Source organism: Aplysia californica, unplaced genomic scaffold (assembly GCF_000002075.1).
Source record: "Aplysia californica isolate F4 #8 unplaced genomic scaffold, AplCal3.0 scaffold00440, whole genome shotgun sequence".
In the NCBI taxonomy this organism is placed as follows: Eukaryota; Metazoa; Mollusca; class Gastropoda; order Aplysiida; family Aplysiidae; genus Aplysia; species Aplysia californica.
The window spans coordinates 520,859-537,080 of record NW_004797710.1 but is presented as its reverse complement, the minus strand read 5'-3'; the positions used below and the strand labels follow the sequence as shown (position 1 = coordinate 537,080).

Genomic DNA, 16,222 nt, shown 5'->3' with positions numbered 1-16,222 from the left:
GAGAGAGAGAGAGAAAGCTAGTAGATGGTTGAATGGTCTCCAACGAAGTGTAGGTTTAGACACAGTGATCTGTGCACGTCATGTTGCATTCTACCAGACGATCACGCAGGATTTGTGGTCTGGGTTCTGAAGGTTGGTTGACACAATTTGCATAATTCTTACAGGGTTCTCTAGGCATGAACCCAGTCATGGTGAACATTACACCAGAGTAAAGAAGTTGAGCAGTGAGGACTGTACAGACATCACCTGCTTACTCAGAGCACAAATCTCCATTCCCAGCAACATCCAACATTCATTCTCGCTCTTCTTCCTGTGCATTCTTTCTCACGTCTTTCCACCACTTGCATACTTTGTACCGCTATGCATTTCCTCATCTCTTAAAAAAAAAAAAGAGAGAGAGAGAGAAGGGAAATTTCTCTTCTCAAGGAGAATTCCTAAACCCAATGGGTGAAGGAAGGGGGATAAACAAAAAGGGGGAGTGGGCCAGCACAAAAAAGTGACCACCATAATACACTTCCAATCTGATCATGCTTGAACATCCATTCATGTCTGTTTTGTGTCTGTTTCCAATCCTAATGTCCATGGGTTAAGATGTATGCTTGTGTCTCTTGTTGAAGTGGTGAGCTGTAGGGTCGAGTTTCGTTCAGTCAGGTACGGTGTTGGCTGATGTGTACACCCTCCATAGGCCACCAGGTCAAAATGTTTAATAGTCACAGTCAGATGGGAAGTTAGCCAGTCCGGGGGCCTCTTCCGATAGACAGGAGCGTCAGCAAGGGGTCGGGGTGGGCAGGGGTAAGAGTTGAAGGGTCTGTCATCCCCAAGTGTCAGTCACTGCAAGACGCTGGCAGCAGCTGGAAAAGTCTGGAGGGTGTCTGCAGTCCGGTCCCAGTCGGTCATTGGCCATGGAAGCCTAGGCATCTGAAACATAGTAGGAGGAAATAAGATTACTGTAAGACAAAGTATCACAGCTTTCTTTATCATGCTGAACCTAAATTCTATGTTTACCTTCTTAAATACACAACTCCATACACCACATGGAATCATTACTTCAAACTTACAAACCAAACAGGGATAATGAACATAGATCTAGTCAGTTACAAGCCTGGGAATGATTGCGAGCCTGGAAGGGCTCCAGATAAAAGTTTTCAATAATGAGAAAGGCAACGGCCAAACTTCTGACAAGAGACAGTAATTGAACTAGACTTTAGCACAGCTAGCAATATTTCATGTTTTACTTGGCACTCTGTGTCAACTGGAATCATTTCATAATTCAAGCTATTTCTCTAAATCTAATCTAGAACTCTTTGTTGAGACAACATATAAGGCACAGTCCAAAACATATATATCAATGTCTGTAGACGCTCCCATTACTAAGGACAAGGACTGCAAAAATGATTACTTTATAAAGCTGTAATAACAAATCCCACACACTACTTCTTAGTACCAAAATCTACAATTACGTTATTTTAACTTTTTTTCTCTCATTTTCTCAAAGTATTTCATTGAGGGATTAAAAATATTCAGTTTTTGGAATCAGTACCAATTATATTATCACAGATATGGTAAATTAGGGCTACATGAAAGGCCATTTTCAAAAGCTAAAAACTCAAAAACCACCCATGATATCTAATAATAATAATAGATAGCACTTGTATAGCGTGAATCCCTGCTCAACAGCAAGCCCTATGCGCTTCACAATCTATACTATTACCCCAGAAGACCTGAGAGCATTCTGAAACAAAAATCTCAACTTACTGGGAAGCATACAGTATAAGTTCCAGAAGCCATTTATAGATGCTAAAACACTAACATACTGACAAGATCTTTCGCTGTATATGGCCGGGTACCCATTTCCACCTGGGTGAAGTGAGGAAAATTCGTGTAAAGTGCCTATCCCGGAGCACAAAACGTCAGGCCAGCGGCTCGAACCCCCGAACCCGCAACCTAACGATCACGAGTCCGTTAGCCTAACCACTAGGCCACCGACTAATTGCATAATTTGTAATCTGCTCACAAATCTTTAAGAAACTGATGCTAGCTGATCTTGAAATTGCAAATAATAATTTCATTACTTCTTGAAGACTTGCATATTAGCGAATGACAAACATAGTCAAAATAGCAAAGTTAGAAAATTATCTATTTTTTCCAAAAATTAGAAAAAGCTAGCTTCATTTTATTTGGAATTGCACGGTGCGCTTATCCTCCAAATTTCATCCCTGTATCTTGAATGGTTTTTTGAGTTTTTAGCTTTTAAAACCAAGAAATGAACATTTTGAGGAATAGAGTAAAAACATCTCAAAATTGCTTAAAAGATTTGTATTGACTCACAATGTTACAAATTTTATGGAGAATTTTCAAGGGACCCAAACTGGACCCCAAAAACCTGTGTGAGGCTTTAAGGCACTGGCAACACAAATAGGTCATGTTAAGTGCTGAACAAAAGGTAATACTTGAGTCACATACAAAGAAAAGAAGGAGAGAAAAGGACGATAGATTTTTGATAAGAAAGAAGGAGCAGAACATCCGCCTATCATCCACTGTGCCATACACTTACATGTTACCAACAATTTAGAGCAACATAACAATGTTTAGTTGGTCTTTGGTCATATGTAATGCCAATACGACAAAAGAAAGTGTGGCACAAGCACACAAAAAAAGCTGCTAGAAACAAAAACTGAATACAAAATGTCAACTGTAAATAGAAATGAAAACAGGAATAGCTACATACACATGCAGTGTAAAATGTGCCAGGGAAAGGGAGCAATTGAAATGCAACAATGGTGAAATGAAACTTAAGTTTTGCTGGAGCCGATAACATTTGAAATATGAAAACAAACACTGAAAAGTGCATATGGCAGAGTTCTGAAGCAACCAAGCCTGAAAAAATTGCGAGAGCCCACCCATAGTCAAAAGCTTCAGAAAGTCTACAGACAACAGTCTCACTGACACCACAAATATCTTGATGTCTAATCAAGATAAATGGGTATTTTTTTTTCAGCAAGGCAAATCAATAGATTTTAAAATTATATTGCTAACTCCATTTACCCCAAAATTGACGGGTGTCTGATTCCACCATGTCATGACACACAAGTCAAGTCCTTGAAGTAATCAATACAATATCAGTGTCAGAGTCAGCATGACTAATATCTTTCAAATTCATATCACACGAACGGTTCTTCAGACAAAAAGGTTTGTGTGTACACTGGGAGAGAGAAAGCATGAAAAAATGATGGGTGTTTAGTTGGGACTGATAAATGAAGTGCGCCAGTGCCAGCTGATATTCATCACACATTGAGAAACTGAATTGGGAGTAAGATGGGTCTACAACTTACTCTATGAACAACAACAAAATGTTCCAAACCACTTTACACATACATATATTCGGAATATCTATCTTGCACCGATTGTGACGAAAATGAAATGCAAAGCTACCAGCTTTTCAAAACCAAAAAATAAAAAACTAAGACTACCCACAAAGCAGGTCAAGACGGTATGTAACCCCTCCTCCAAACTCTTCACACACATTTTTCTGCATAACATTGATACTCAATGGCTAACCATGGTAAGGGACACGACACAATTACAATAGACACATGAACTTCATTCTGACTATTATTCCCAAATCCAGTCCTGAAGGACTTAAGTAAAAAAGGGATGGCACTGGTCTTACAGGCATGGGCAGGGACAAAAGGAAACAAGTTATTTGAGGGGATGGGAGTGGTGACCCGTAGAACCTAATCCAGCAGCAGGAGAAAAAAAGGAAGTACCACTCTAAGCTCTGTTGAGTATATAAACCTATTTACAATAGGTCCCTCATTAGTAAATCAATAACCAAATTCAGAACCCATATGCAGAGAGCATGAGATTAAACATAACCTCAACATTGCTTCTATGCAAAGCACTTTTCAAAAACTTTGAAACGGATAAAAAGTGTGAAGGAAAAAACCAATGAAAAACTCATTTCTTAATTGAGCAACATAACAAGCATGCCAAACAGACTCACGGCGGCTGGCAACAACTGAGTGACGACTAAAACTTTGATCCTGGCTTGATTCAAGCCCACATGTAGTCCCTTCCAACCCACTGAAAAATAATGTTTCGGACAAACCCATTCCTTATCAAGCGTTCCTGATCGAAAAGCCATATAAAAAATTTCCTTTTAAAACAAACTTTACACGAAGGGAGCAACCCATCACCCACATAATAACAATTGAATATTCCATTCCCCCCAAGGAAAAAAGAGTAAAAATGAGATAGTCCCAGCAAAGCAAATCAGTACAGCTTCCAACCAAGTCTATAAATAATAATCACAGCTAAGCCATTTGAGAGAGCGAGGTATTTGAGAGTAACCTGTTATCAAAACTACGAACATTATAGTAGACTATTAACAGGCAAGCCTTATTATTTGAAAGAACAATGAATATGGTGTTTGATCCTATTATTTGAAAAAACAAACATACAAGCAGAACTGCTCACATGAATTGGATGCTTACTTTCTCCATACACCCCACCCAACGACAACCCCAAAGAAAATTGGTGCCCAAAAAATAGCATTAGATGCGACTAATTTTGATAAAAATGTAAACAGCAATCATCGATAGTCACTTGTCATATGTGTCATGAAGCGGTGAAATCAGGCGTTGCGACTAATTTTGATAAAAATGTAAACAGCAATCATCGATAGTCACTTGTCATATGTGTCATGATGCGGTGAAATCAGGCGCTTGTCAATTTCTTGATATATGGAGTTATTCGAATAATTTTAAAGCCTGTCCGTTTGCCTGCTTTTTTAATTGAAAAAATAAATAAATACCAATCTTTCTTTAATAGAAGTCGGGATATTGGTGATTGAAGAAGGTAGGAGTGGCCTAGTGTCAGAAGTAAAATTAGCGAGAAAATGGTTTTGTGATGTCTTTGAAACAACAAATTATCATTTTTAGTGCCTCTGATCAAAGTTTTTCAGTAAAATCCATGCAGGAATGTTTTTAAATGGGCACAAAATGTGTTGAGCCCAAAACAAATAAATAATATAAAAATTGCCAAACAATTGCAGGAAAATGTTGCTTTCTTCAATTTCATTATTTTGACAAGCGCCTGGTTTCACCGCTGTGCCTCACAGAAAGAAAGACCTCATTAAAAAATAACACAAACAGCCTTCATACATTAGAAAAACTAAAAAGAGCTGAAACTTCGTACAATATCTTAGCTATTCCCCCCCCCCCCCAAATGTGCAAACACTCATGGGTTGAACTATTTGCCATTTGATTAATGCAGTAGCACAATAATAGTGACAGTCATCTAAAGGCCAAGGCCAGAGGTCATCACTACTTATAATAAAAACCAAATATAGAAGGGAGGCATTAAGGACTAGATAGATGGGAAGTCCTATGGACATTACAGTACAGTCAAACTAAAATGCTTAAACAAAACCATAAAGTCACCATTGCCATTGGCAAAATAATATGTGTAAGCAACAGCAAGCATGCTTTTGTATGATTATTGATACTCTTCATTCCAGAAGCTTACACAATAATACATTGTGGAGTTATTGATCTTGTATTTGTCTATTGCATTCATGTTTGCAGTGCTGTGTGCGAACCTCATTGAAACCATTCTGCATTGTACGCTATTTAAGCACTCTTCACTCCCATAAAATGGTTTGTTGTTATTTTGGTTCTTGGGTTTTGAGGACTTGCAATAACAAAATGAGACAACAACTGGAACTAAAACTCAAAACTCACCTATCATCAATTAAAATACATTTTTGACACACCGGTAAAGTATTAAACGAACAAATCTGAGTACTCACACACCTTTAAAGTGTATAGTCCACAATTCATTTTTGTATACATAAAAATTCTGATTGGGACAAACTTAGCATTTATATGCAGTCGTGCAGAGGACACACATCCCAGTGTCTACTGTATACATTGTTATCGGGATTTTCCCCCCCCCAACACTACTTGAGTTCGTGATTTTTAACAAATCATTTGCTAAATGTTAAAAATTGCTTGCAATACACCCAACATTGATGTTCACATGCACATTACAAAATTACAACCCAAGAGCCAAAATCATGAAAAGAAGGAAAATACACCACAGATCCAGGACAGAGTAATTACAAACTAAAAACCATTCTTTGACTTGCAGAGAATACAAAAGTAGCTTACCACGAAGAAGTGGCATTCTTGAGCCTGCGAATCTCTTTGGTGGCCCAGGTGGCCAAGGTCTTTGCCTTCTGCATCTTGCTTCGGCGGCCCTGGGTGAGCAGGTTAGTGATTGTATCTCTGTCCACCATTGGGAGCATCTGGTGGCTAAATGCTGAGCATAAGTCACTGTCAAAAGAGAGAGAGAACAAATTTTTTTGCTATTTACCAATGGACCCTGAACATTGTATACAAATCTATCCACCACTGTTTTGAACTAGAAAATCGTACAATTTTGCATCTTTTCAAAACTTGTAGTAGACACTAAACAAAATATGGTTGGGGAAACATGGATACACAAGAAATCAACAAGAGATATAAAGGAGTACAATACAAAGAAAAGGAGGAGGGATAAGGATGATAAATATTCAATAAGAGAAGAGAAAGAGCAAACCAAACCAGATCAACCACCAGTCATCTACACTTTTGACCACTCAGTAAATGCTAATGTACAATGACTTCAAGGGCAAAATTATCAAATGTGTGGAGTGTAAAGTATGAATGAACTTCGGTGACCGGACAATTGCAAGTCTCTAGTACATGCCGTACTCAAAATAAGTCATGTTACTTTATGCGAACACACCGTTAAAGCATTTTCACAACTGGTCTTGATGACAAGCCTGACAAACCAGATCTTGTACAATGTGTATTTCTCTTGCTTTTCTTATACGTGACAGCAAAATGACAAATATTAATTACTTGCATGGTACCACTGCATTTAACTCACTTCAGACGGCTCACACAACAGTTGCATGACCCCCGCCGCGACGGGTCTCACAATCCCTGCGTGACCAACTTTGGAAATTTTTTTTCGCTCTACAAATCACGCACGGATCGCGAGACCCGCCTCGTACCCTTGTTTGGCCAAGCCTGAGCTACTCAGACTTCGTTTCGTATCTCTGGGGCCGGTAGTTTTTAAGTTATTGAAGGTGAAGGACAGTGACCCCAACTGGGGTTGAACAGACCGGAACTCGCGCTTTGTTTTTTTCTATACAGCTGATAGTAATCCGACAGTCGCATCGTAGTAACGGCCAAAGAAGTCGCATGAACAAGAATCACATAATTTCGCCGTTTTCTATACTTCTGTACGTTTTACTAGTTGTAGTGTCTCAGAATATGATGTGTCTAATAGTTAGGATCCTGGATATGTACCCGAACACGGCCCGAGTCATAGTTCTAGGGCTAGATCTAGCACTAGTACCGGTGTTGTTTTTCGCGCAACGAAATCACAACGTCGTGCCGTACATCTGTCTCATGTAATTCAGTGTATTGGTCTGAATCAATGCACAGACCAGCTTTTATATTTTCACCAAACACTTGCACATGTATACAAATCAAACCAGAACACTTTGAACTTTTATTTTTGTTGTTGTAGTGAATTTCATTCTACTTGTCACGTCTCTGGAAATGTTTAGGAAAATCAAATTCATGCCAATTAAAAAAAAAAATCATACAAATAAAGTATTAGACTTAGACAACTTTAGTTTTTTTGTATTAGATTTAGCTTGAATGTTACTTTACTGTGTCAAAGAATAATTACAATAGGGTAATTCTGAGAGTTGTGGTGATTTATTGAAATACCCCCAAAACCGTCAGTCTTCAACGCTTGTGACTCTTGAAACGGAAACAAGAACGAAAACTACAAACATGACAAAGACAAAAAATTAACACACCAACGTTATCAGATTTCATTTTCAAATATTAGACAATGTACTTTCCCAGGGCATTTACAGATTTCCTCAAATTCCAGGGTCTCAGCTATTTTATTCAAATCCCAGGGCCTGGCAGTCACTCTCCATACACCAAAACACAGACAGGGGAAAGGGCCTACTCACCCAATGAGTCCACAACAGGCTGCCACATTGCTGTCGCTCTTGTCGTCGTCCACAGAAATGTGCTCAATGAAAGACACAATGTGGTTCACATGGGGCTGGATCAGCACCACATCCGCTGAAGACAGAGGAAAAGCACAAGCTGTTGATGTGTACTTTGCAGTGGGTCAGCACTAATAAGAGCAAAAAAATTTTTTTGCCAGGCATAGCAGGGCTGCCCACCCACCAGCATATGTTTTAGTAATCAACAAAGGACAAAGTAATATAGCTTAAAAAATCTTAATGGATACTCTTCTGCACTGGGGCGCCAAGGACAGTGGTTGTGGTAAGTTATAAATGTAACGTAAACAAACGTGTGATGAGCCGGGCATGTCACTGTTAAGAAAATTTGAAGGTCCTGATTGTTCATCACAACACACCATTATTAATCGTTTCAAGTTTCAAACAATGATCCACTTATTAATCCTTTCATTGGCCAAGGCTGTCACCCACAGCACAAAAGGGCAACATTTTTCTGACACTTTGTCAGCCCAATGTTTGCCTTACTCCTGGCTTTGGCACTACAAAAGTCTTTTTCCAAGAGAAAAGTGGCAAGGAACGACAACAAGGGTTCAATGCAAAGAGGGTGTTGAAGTTAGACAGCAGAACAAAGACTGTCCAGGTTTGATAGTTGTTCTCCCCCTATCCACCGGGAAGGTTGGCAGTGGGTTGGAGTGGCTGAATATTTAAAAAAATTGGAATCAGGGTATTATGATCATATTTTCGTAAAACTAAAAAAAAAATCATAATGATTCTGCTACATCGTAATAATGGGCAAATAATAAACAAAACACAATAACAAAGTTAAATAAAGGAGCAGACCAGAACATTTTCAAGATTATCCAAGGAGTGCATGTGAAAAGTGTCCTCCATACTACATAAACTTGACTTTAAAAATCAAGAGTTTAACCTAGTTTTCCAATAGACAAACCAAACCCTCCTATTCTAAAAATCATTTGCCCATAACATTTAAAACTTCCAAGCAGGATAAAGAGGAATAACGGGTATACTTGATTTCCACCACAATTTAAAACATGTATGAGGCACTGTTCTGAAAGTTCAAGTCCTGAGCCTGATGATAGCAAATTTGCCTGATAAACCCAATGTGAACAGCAACAAAAAAGGCAGGTGAGGGCAGGAAAATGACACATAACTCCATGCCATGTGAACTTGTCATTAAATAGATGAAAATATAACACTATCTGAAATCATTATTCTTAGACAATATGGGAACATAATAAACTCCAGCAGAATATTTGTTTTAGAAGAGGTTTTTCTGCGCTCGCAACAGCATATGGTCATATGAGTGGCAAGGGGTGGATGTCAACAGAGAAGTCCTTACAGGGAATCAGACTTACTTACTCTGCTCACTTCTCAAGCTCCAACAGCACAAAGTCTGCTTCGACTATCAAGGCACTCCGGAAATAGCGGGTCACAAGAGTGTGACAAACATACAAAAGAAGTAGAGGGAAAATGGCGATAAGGATTAGGAAAGAAAAAGCAGCAGTTCCCTGTTGCAGTTCAGGCACAGTTATGAGCATGACATCGATGAATCAGCTTATTTACAATTCTACTGTGCATAAGAACAAGTTAAAGTCCCCCCTTTGGGAATGGCTTAAAGACACTTCAGTCAGTAGCACCGCCTCGGGTGGCGCCTAACAGAATAAGACAAATACAACTTACAGCTGGGCGTGTCACCATCTCCCTTCAGACCCTGCACTATGCCTGTATAGGCTTCCAAACAGCCCTCCCGCAGCTCATTGAGGTAATCAATCATATCATAGTCGGTCTGTGGAGGAGATACAGTACAACAATAAGCAATAATAACAAAAACTAACAATGCAGTGACACAAATACAGTCGAACCTGCTTAGACAGCCACCCGTACAAACGACCACAACGTAAAACGGGTCACATGTCTAACGCCGCCGGGGCCACCATATTTTATCAACTGACAACCAAAAATATCTGACTGAGACCGCCACGCAACTCTCCCATTGCCTGACGTTTTGTCATAAATTATGAACAGGCCCATGACTTTGTGGACGAGCCGTCATAATCCATTCACCTGTCGTCATAAGTCCCTCAAATCTCATGTTTACCCAGGTCGATCAATTAGCAACAATAAATTTTCATCTACTGGTGAGGTAAGCATTTGATTCAGTACAACCCTTTAACCTGCCCACAACTCGTACACAAAATCGTAAGTGAAATGAGAGATTACTGTTTAGGCCTACCCAATCAGTAAACAGTCTATAACAACAGAAGTGTTGCTCATTCACCAAGTGGTGGCAACCCATTTGTTTATTTTACTGTGGCATTCGGTCTTCCTCATCATCTAACACATTTCATTTTGTTTTCACCTTGCACGAAACCATAATAAAAATAACAAAGCTAGCAACAATTAGGGGGAGACGACACTCCTGCAAAAATTTTCTAAACGAACGACTTTTATTAAATTTCATGTAATTGTGCAAGAAGTTCATAGGTAAATAGGATGTACTAGGGGTGAATTTGTTGAATTTTTCTGAAAAATGGGTCTCTGTGGTGGCCATCTTGGATTTTCAAACCAGTTCTTAGTGCAGAAGAATTTCATAGTAAATATTGAATAATCAGCCTGAAGCTTGGCACACAAGCACAAACCTGTATGAATTGGGGATCTATGAAAGGATTTTGACCCATCTTGAAAACTAAAAAAGTGAGCCCAAAGTCATTGGACCCCCTAGAGTCAGAGGAGAGAGAGAGAGAGAGAGAGAGAGGGGGAGAGAGAAAGAGAGAGAGAGAGCCTTATGGCAGTCCTAAGCTTGTGACCATCTTCAGTTGGAACCTCAGAAGTAAACGGTTTGTTTTCTTCATTTTGATCAGTCCTGCGTATGGCGACCACTTTTCTCCCCAACAGTACCTGCCCATCTTACACAGGTTCCATTGTACATACAAATAAAATGAAGAAACAACATCTCAAACTTCTTTGATCTGAGGAAGACTAATAACAAACATTCTACAATGCCAAGAGAAAAGAAAGTGTCTGGCCACACTAGGGTCCCGCCAAAATGCACTTAGGTTTGCCTTCTCAGTTCTTTCTGACAAAAAGAACCAAAGAAATGCCTTGCTTGACTGAGAGATGTTCACAAAAATTTAGGACACACTGGGTTTAGGCATGATGAGAGGTCAATTACACATGTTCATATGAGGAGCACTCTAAGCTCACAAGCAAGATACTACCCCTCACCTCCCTCCCAAAATCTCTTCCAGAGCAAAAACAAAAAGGAATTAAAACAGCACTGAAAAGGAATCATGAGAAAGCCACTTTCCATTCTTACGCCATAGAGGGATAGTGTTCTTGTGACTCACCTTGTCAACCTGAGCCTGAGACGCCTGCTGCAACGTGGTCATGACCACATCAAGATAATGCTTGAAGTTCATGCCAATGGCCAGTGCAATGTCTCCAAAGACAGATAGGATTTGAGGCTTCACAGAGCGGTGGACGCTGTCATTCTGGGAAGCACAAACAACGAAACAATTAATGAAAGAGAACAGCATTTTCTATAATTCTGATAGACAAACTTCCAACAAATGTCTTCAAAAAGTGTTGGTGGGGATGTTAATGTGTGGACAAAGAGAGGCACATCACCACACCAAGTCAAATGCAGGGAAAAGCTAAGATCTACAGACAACAGAGTGAAAAAAAAAACATGTAGAACCTGCCAGTGGCACCCTTCAGTCAACCCAATACCAGTGGCGAGTGCTTAACAAACAAAATAAATACACAGCTACCAACTTTTAAACCCCCCCCAATAGAGACATTACATACATAGCAGGTAAAGAAGGTGGGCATTGAAAAAGAAACCCTCCAAAGCCATCATTCATACGCTTCTAGATTCAATAAATTCAACATATTCAAAGCAGACACAACAATGTCAGAAATATTCATAAAGATCTCTCCAACTGACATATGATTTTCATTTTCATTAGTATTCGCAAATCCAATTTTCATAGTTTATAAGCAGTAATACAGGAAATGCATATAATTTTTTCACATAACAATGACCCAGACCCTCAAAACGTATTTAATACTCTTTTAAGTACTGGTGGGCAGCTAACGTAAATATTGCAAAGGAAACAAGCTTACATTTTTAATGCGCATTTTCATGATTGAAACTTTTTTAAACCAGTGTGTATCTTTAAAATTAAGTAAGCAATCCAGATAATACAAATTAGAAACCCCTTATAAGAAAATTCAGTTTGTATAACCAAAAAAAAAAAAAAAAAAAAAAAGTCCCCATAGCTATAAAATACATTATATCACAATGTCTCAGAAAGACTAATCATGAGTTCAGGTTTTCACCAGGGGTTATATTCTCATCACAGACATTGCTTCCTTTGTTTCCCCCATCAGACCATGGCACAGTGTCATACTCAAGGCCTGCGGGCTTATATCTGGCCAGCATGGAAATTATATTTAGAATCTCCATAATATAGAACCTTACCCCAAACATGAACTTTTCAAATAAGGGTCAAACAATATTCTGTAAGTAATAGAGTATGAAAAAGAGTAAGAACAAAAGCCACTACAAAATATTTCATACACTGCACAATACAAACTTCTGGGCTAATTCTTCTTTAAAATTTTGAGGTCGAGTCCTTTGTTAACAGACAAAGCACAGTGTTAAGAGGAAATTGTCCATTAAAACGGAGATGGAACTTAGGTCATTTAACTTGAGCAACAATAAAAGGATGACATTTTTCTTTACATACATCACTTGGTACAGCTACCTAGTTTGAGGCAAATGTTACCAACCCCAAGGTTCTCTAAAAGCATCATCATCAGCTCATCACAGTGAGGACGAACGTTTTGTCCCAAAGCACGGCACAGGTCACCCACGATACCTACTGCAGCCAGACAGACCTGAAGAACAAGTAATTCATGTTACTAAACAAGACTGTGGTGGTGCGTTCACTGCAAAGATTACAAGAAAAAGAAAAATAAAACAAAAGCCTTAATTTATACCCAAAGCACATTTCAGGGTGTGTGTGTGTGTGTGTCAGCAGAACTGCCAAGACTTACAGAAACAGTTACAATGATATGGGCTGAATGTGCAAGCATAATTTTGACAAATATATTTATTAAAAATAAACCACGCAGTGAAATCAGGCACTCATCAACTTTTGGGCATATGGAGCTATTGGTATCATTTTAAAGCTAGTTTTGCCTTGATTTTGATGAAAAAATATCCATTTACCTTGGATAAGTCAAGATAATGGTGATTGAAGGAGGTGGGGTCGCATGGTTTCAGAGGTTAAATTAGCAAGAAAATGGCCGTCAAAGTTGAATTATTTCCTTAGCTTGATAGTCCGAGGAAACTGAAAATTTACATCTTTTATGCCTTTAATCAACGTTTTTTAAAAGTAAAATTCACACAGAAATGTGTTCATTAAAGGGCAGGAAAGGTATTGACCCCATAAAAAACAACCAAAAATGTGATAAAAATTCCCAAACCTGCAGAAAAATGCCAGTTTTTTTACTTTCATAATTTTGACGAGCGCCTGATTTCACCACTATGACTCACAAATTGATTATTCAATCAAATATAGATTGTTTGAATACAACAATAGTAAAGCTGACATATGCCATGATTATGCACAATTCAACCAATCTCTAGAAATAATAATACCTGGCACTGAAAAACAAGTGACAGAAAGTCAGTGTACATATTCTCTTATGTGTAAATTATTTCAGATATGAAAATGACTGGCCACTCTTCATATGGAACAAACTTCTGAAAATAAGTAAGCAATCAAGATAATAAAAACAAAATGTTAAAATTCAATGTACACATCATAGAAATTCACTTTGTACAGCAAAGAAATGTAAGTGTACCCCAACCAAAGTAATAAAATACATATCACAATGTCTCAGAAAGACTAATCATGAGTTCAGGATATCACCAGGGGATATGTTCTCATCACAGACATTGCTTCCTCTGTTCCCCCCATTAGACCATGGCACAGGAGTCAAACTCAAGGACCAAGAAACAAATATATCCTGCATTACCAGAACCTTATTTAAAACATGAACCTGTTGCCAGGAAAAGATGTAAAACATCCAGCTCTGACAAATTGGCATGAGAACAAAAATTGGTATGCTTTGATTTGTTTTTACTTCACCTTTGGCCAGTTGTATTATTACATTATTGTTAAAAAAAAGGTATAGTTTATCAACTTTGACAAGTAACTCATAGGTGTAATTTTAATTTGGCTTCCTGAGTTTGACACCAGTCGCCAAAGGTATCTTTATCTATCTTGACTTTCTCTCTCTATCAAATGGCCAGCATTACCTGATACTCAGCAAAATTTTTAAGGCCCAGCAGAAGGTATGGTTTGAAAGCATCCATGTACTTTTGGAACTTGTCTCCCAACACTGAAAGAAAAACAAAAAAACAACTGATACATTATTAAGTTTTTCAAACAAGAAAAAACAAAACAAACCCAAAGTATATTATGCTTTGTCTCTTTAAAAACCAAAACAAAACACAAAACCCCATCATAACTCCGGCAATGAAAGCATTAGTTGATACTGATTTCTCTGATTGAGACTTCGCTCTTTTGTCACTGCCACTTGCTTACCCTAAAGTCACTCTCGAAACGAGGAGAGTTGAATTAAAATTATCAGCAAAAAGTGAAATAACATACCTTATCCAATTGGGCTATCAAGGTTTGCAAATGAAGTTATTTTCCCAGGGCAAGTCTGAGACTTTCTTGAATTCCCAGAGGTCTGTGATTTTATTCAAATACCCAGATTCCCTGGGTTTCTATCTTTAACTCCCAGCAGTTTTGCCTATTTTGGCTTCTTCCTTTGTTTCAGGGGTCCTCCATACCCTCAAGCCTCATGCAATAATCTATCTACTCCAGATAGACGTATTATATATCAATGGAAAGGGAATTGGATGGTCTTTCAGACCTAGCCAATAGATTTCTGTTTTGTCAAGCTGTTGAGAAGTGGGACTTTTTTCCTTGTTACTAAAAATAGAAACAAAAACAGAAATCATACTTTTCCAAGAGTTACAAAGAAGGGGGAGTTTACAATTATTTCATGGAAAAGTGCATTCAATTCTGCATATTATGTCTCAAAGATACACCATTCTGTTGAAAAATGAAGAAATGAGAGCTATTCCAGTACATCCTACAATTCCTAGTTATTATTCAGGACCTATTGAATGAGAGGCGAAAACCGTAACCTCAAGACCATGAGCCCCCCCGACAAAAAGACAAACAAGAACCGTGTTATTAAAAAGGTGAAGAAATAGCCGAACAATGCTGTGGACATATAAGCATTGACCAGTGAAGAAATACGCCTTCCATTAAACTTTTCACTTTTGCCTTTACTAAGACTGATTAAGCTTTACTGTATTATTGACAGACATTGTTTAACATCGCCAAATTGTTCTGCAATCTATTCTTTTCTATGGCAAAGAAATTTACCACACCTACATTTAAAAAATACACAATACGATGTCTCAGAAAGACTAATCATGACCTCAGGTATTCACTTAGGGGTTTGTTTTCATCACAGACATCGTTTTGTCCTTTATATCTACCTACAAGTATAAAATTCCTTCACTTGTGCCATTGCAAAGTTATTTAAGCTTACATTTGAACATCATACCTGCTTCAAAAGTTAGTACAATAAAAATAGTGTCTTTTAAATACAACTCACCTTCAATGAGTGTGGACATAGCCAGCAGAGCATCTTCTTGCACTCCACCAGCCTTTCCTGTGGTGGACTGGAACATGCGCAGCAAGGCTGTCATTATCTGGTCAGAGATCTTGGGAGCATCCTCAGGTGTCACTTTACGCAACACAGACTGGCCGAGAAAAAAAAGGAGAAGTCATGGTACGACAGCAACACTAAAACACTGTACTACTGGAAAAATTAGAGATTTTTGATGGTCAAAGTACCAACTTAATTTTCTTTTATGAGCAAAATTTTTAAAGAAATATCTTACATTTCAGTTATTTGAACTCTGGGGACTTAACACTTGTCACCATAGCTTAACAAATATTGTAATGCCTTCAGGTTTCTATTACTAGATCTATACGAAAATTAGAAATTTATTTCTCATTATACAACTGCATCTACAACCAAAAA

At 38.3% G+C, this 16,222-nt stretch overlaps 1 protein-coding gene across 1 annotated transcript in view; it reads right to left on the bottom strand.

Moving 5' to 3' along the window:
- Positions 1-778: 778 nt before the first annotated feature.
- Positions 779-16,222, bottom strand: part of LOC100533387 (importin beta 1) — a gene marked incomplete at its 5' end in the record, with an annotated part of 49,317 nt that continues 33,873 nt past the window's right edge. The window contains 10 exon segments of the mRNA NM_001204674.1: positions 779-918; positions 6,171-6,335; positions 8,042-8,156; positions 9,761-9,774; positions 9,776-9,786; positions 9,789-9,866; positions 11,428-11,571; positions 12,875-12,982; positions 14,412-14,494; positions 15,791-15,938. Of these exon segments, the coding sequence (NP_001191603.1) occupies position 918; positions 6,171-6,335; positions 8,042-8,156; positions 9,761-9,774; positions 9,776-9,786; positions 9,789-9,866; positions 11,428-11,571; positions 12,875-12,982; positions 14,412-14,494; positions 15,791-15,938 (867 nt within the window). The 3' untranslated portion in view covers positions 779-917.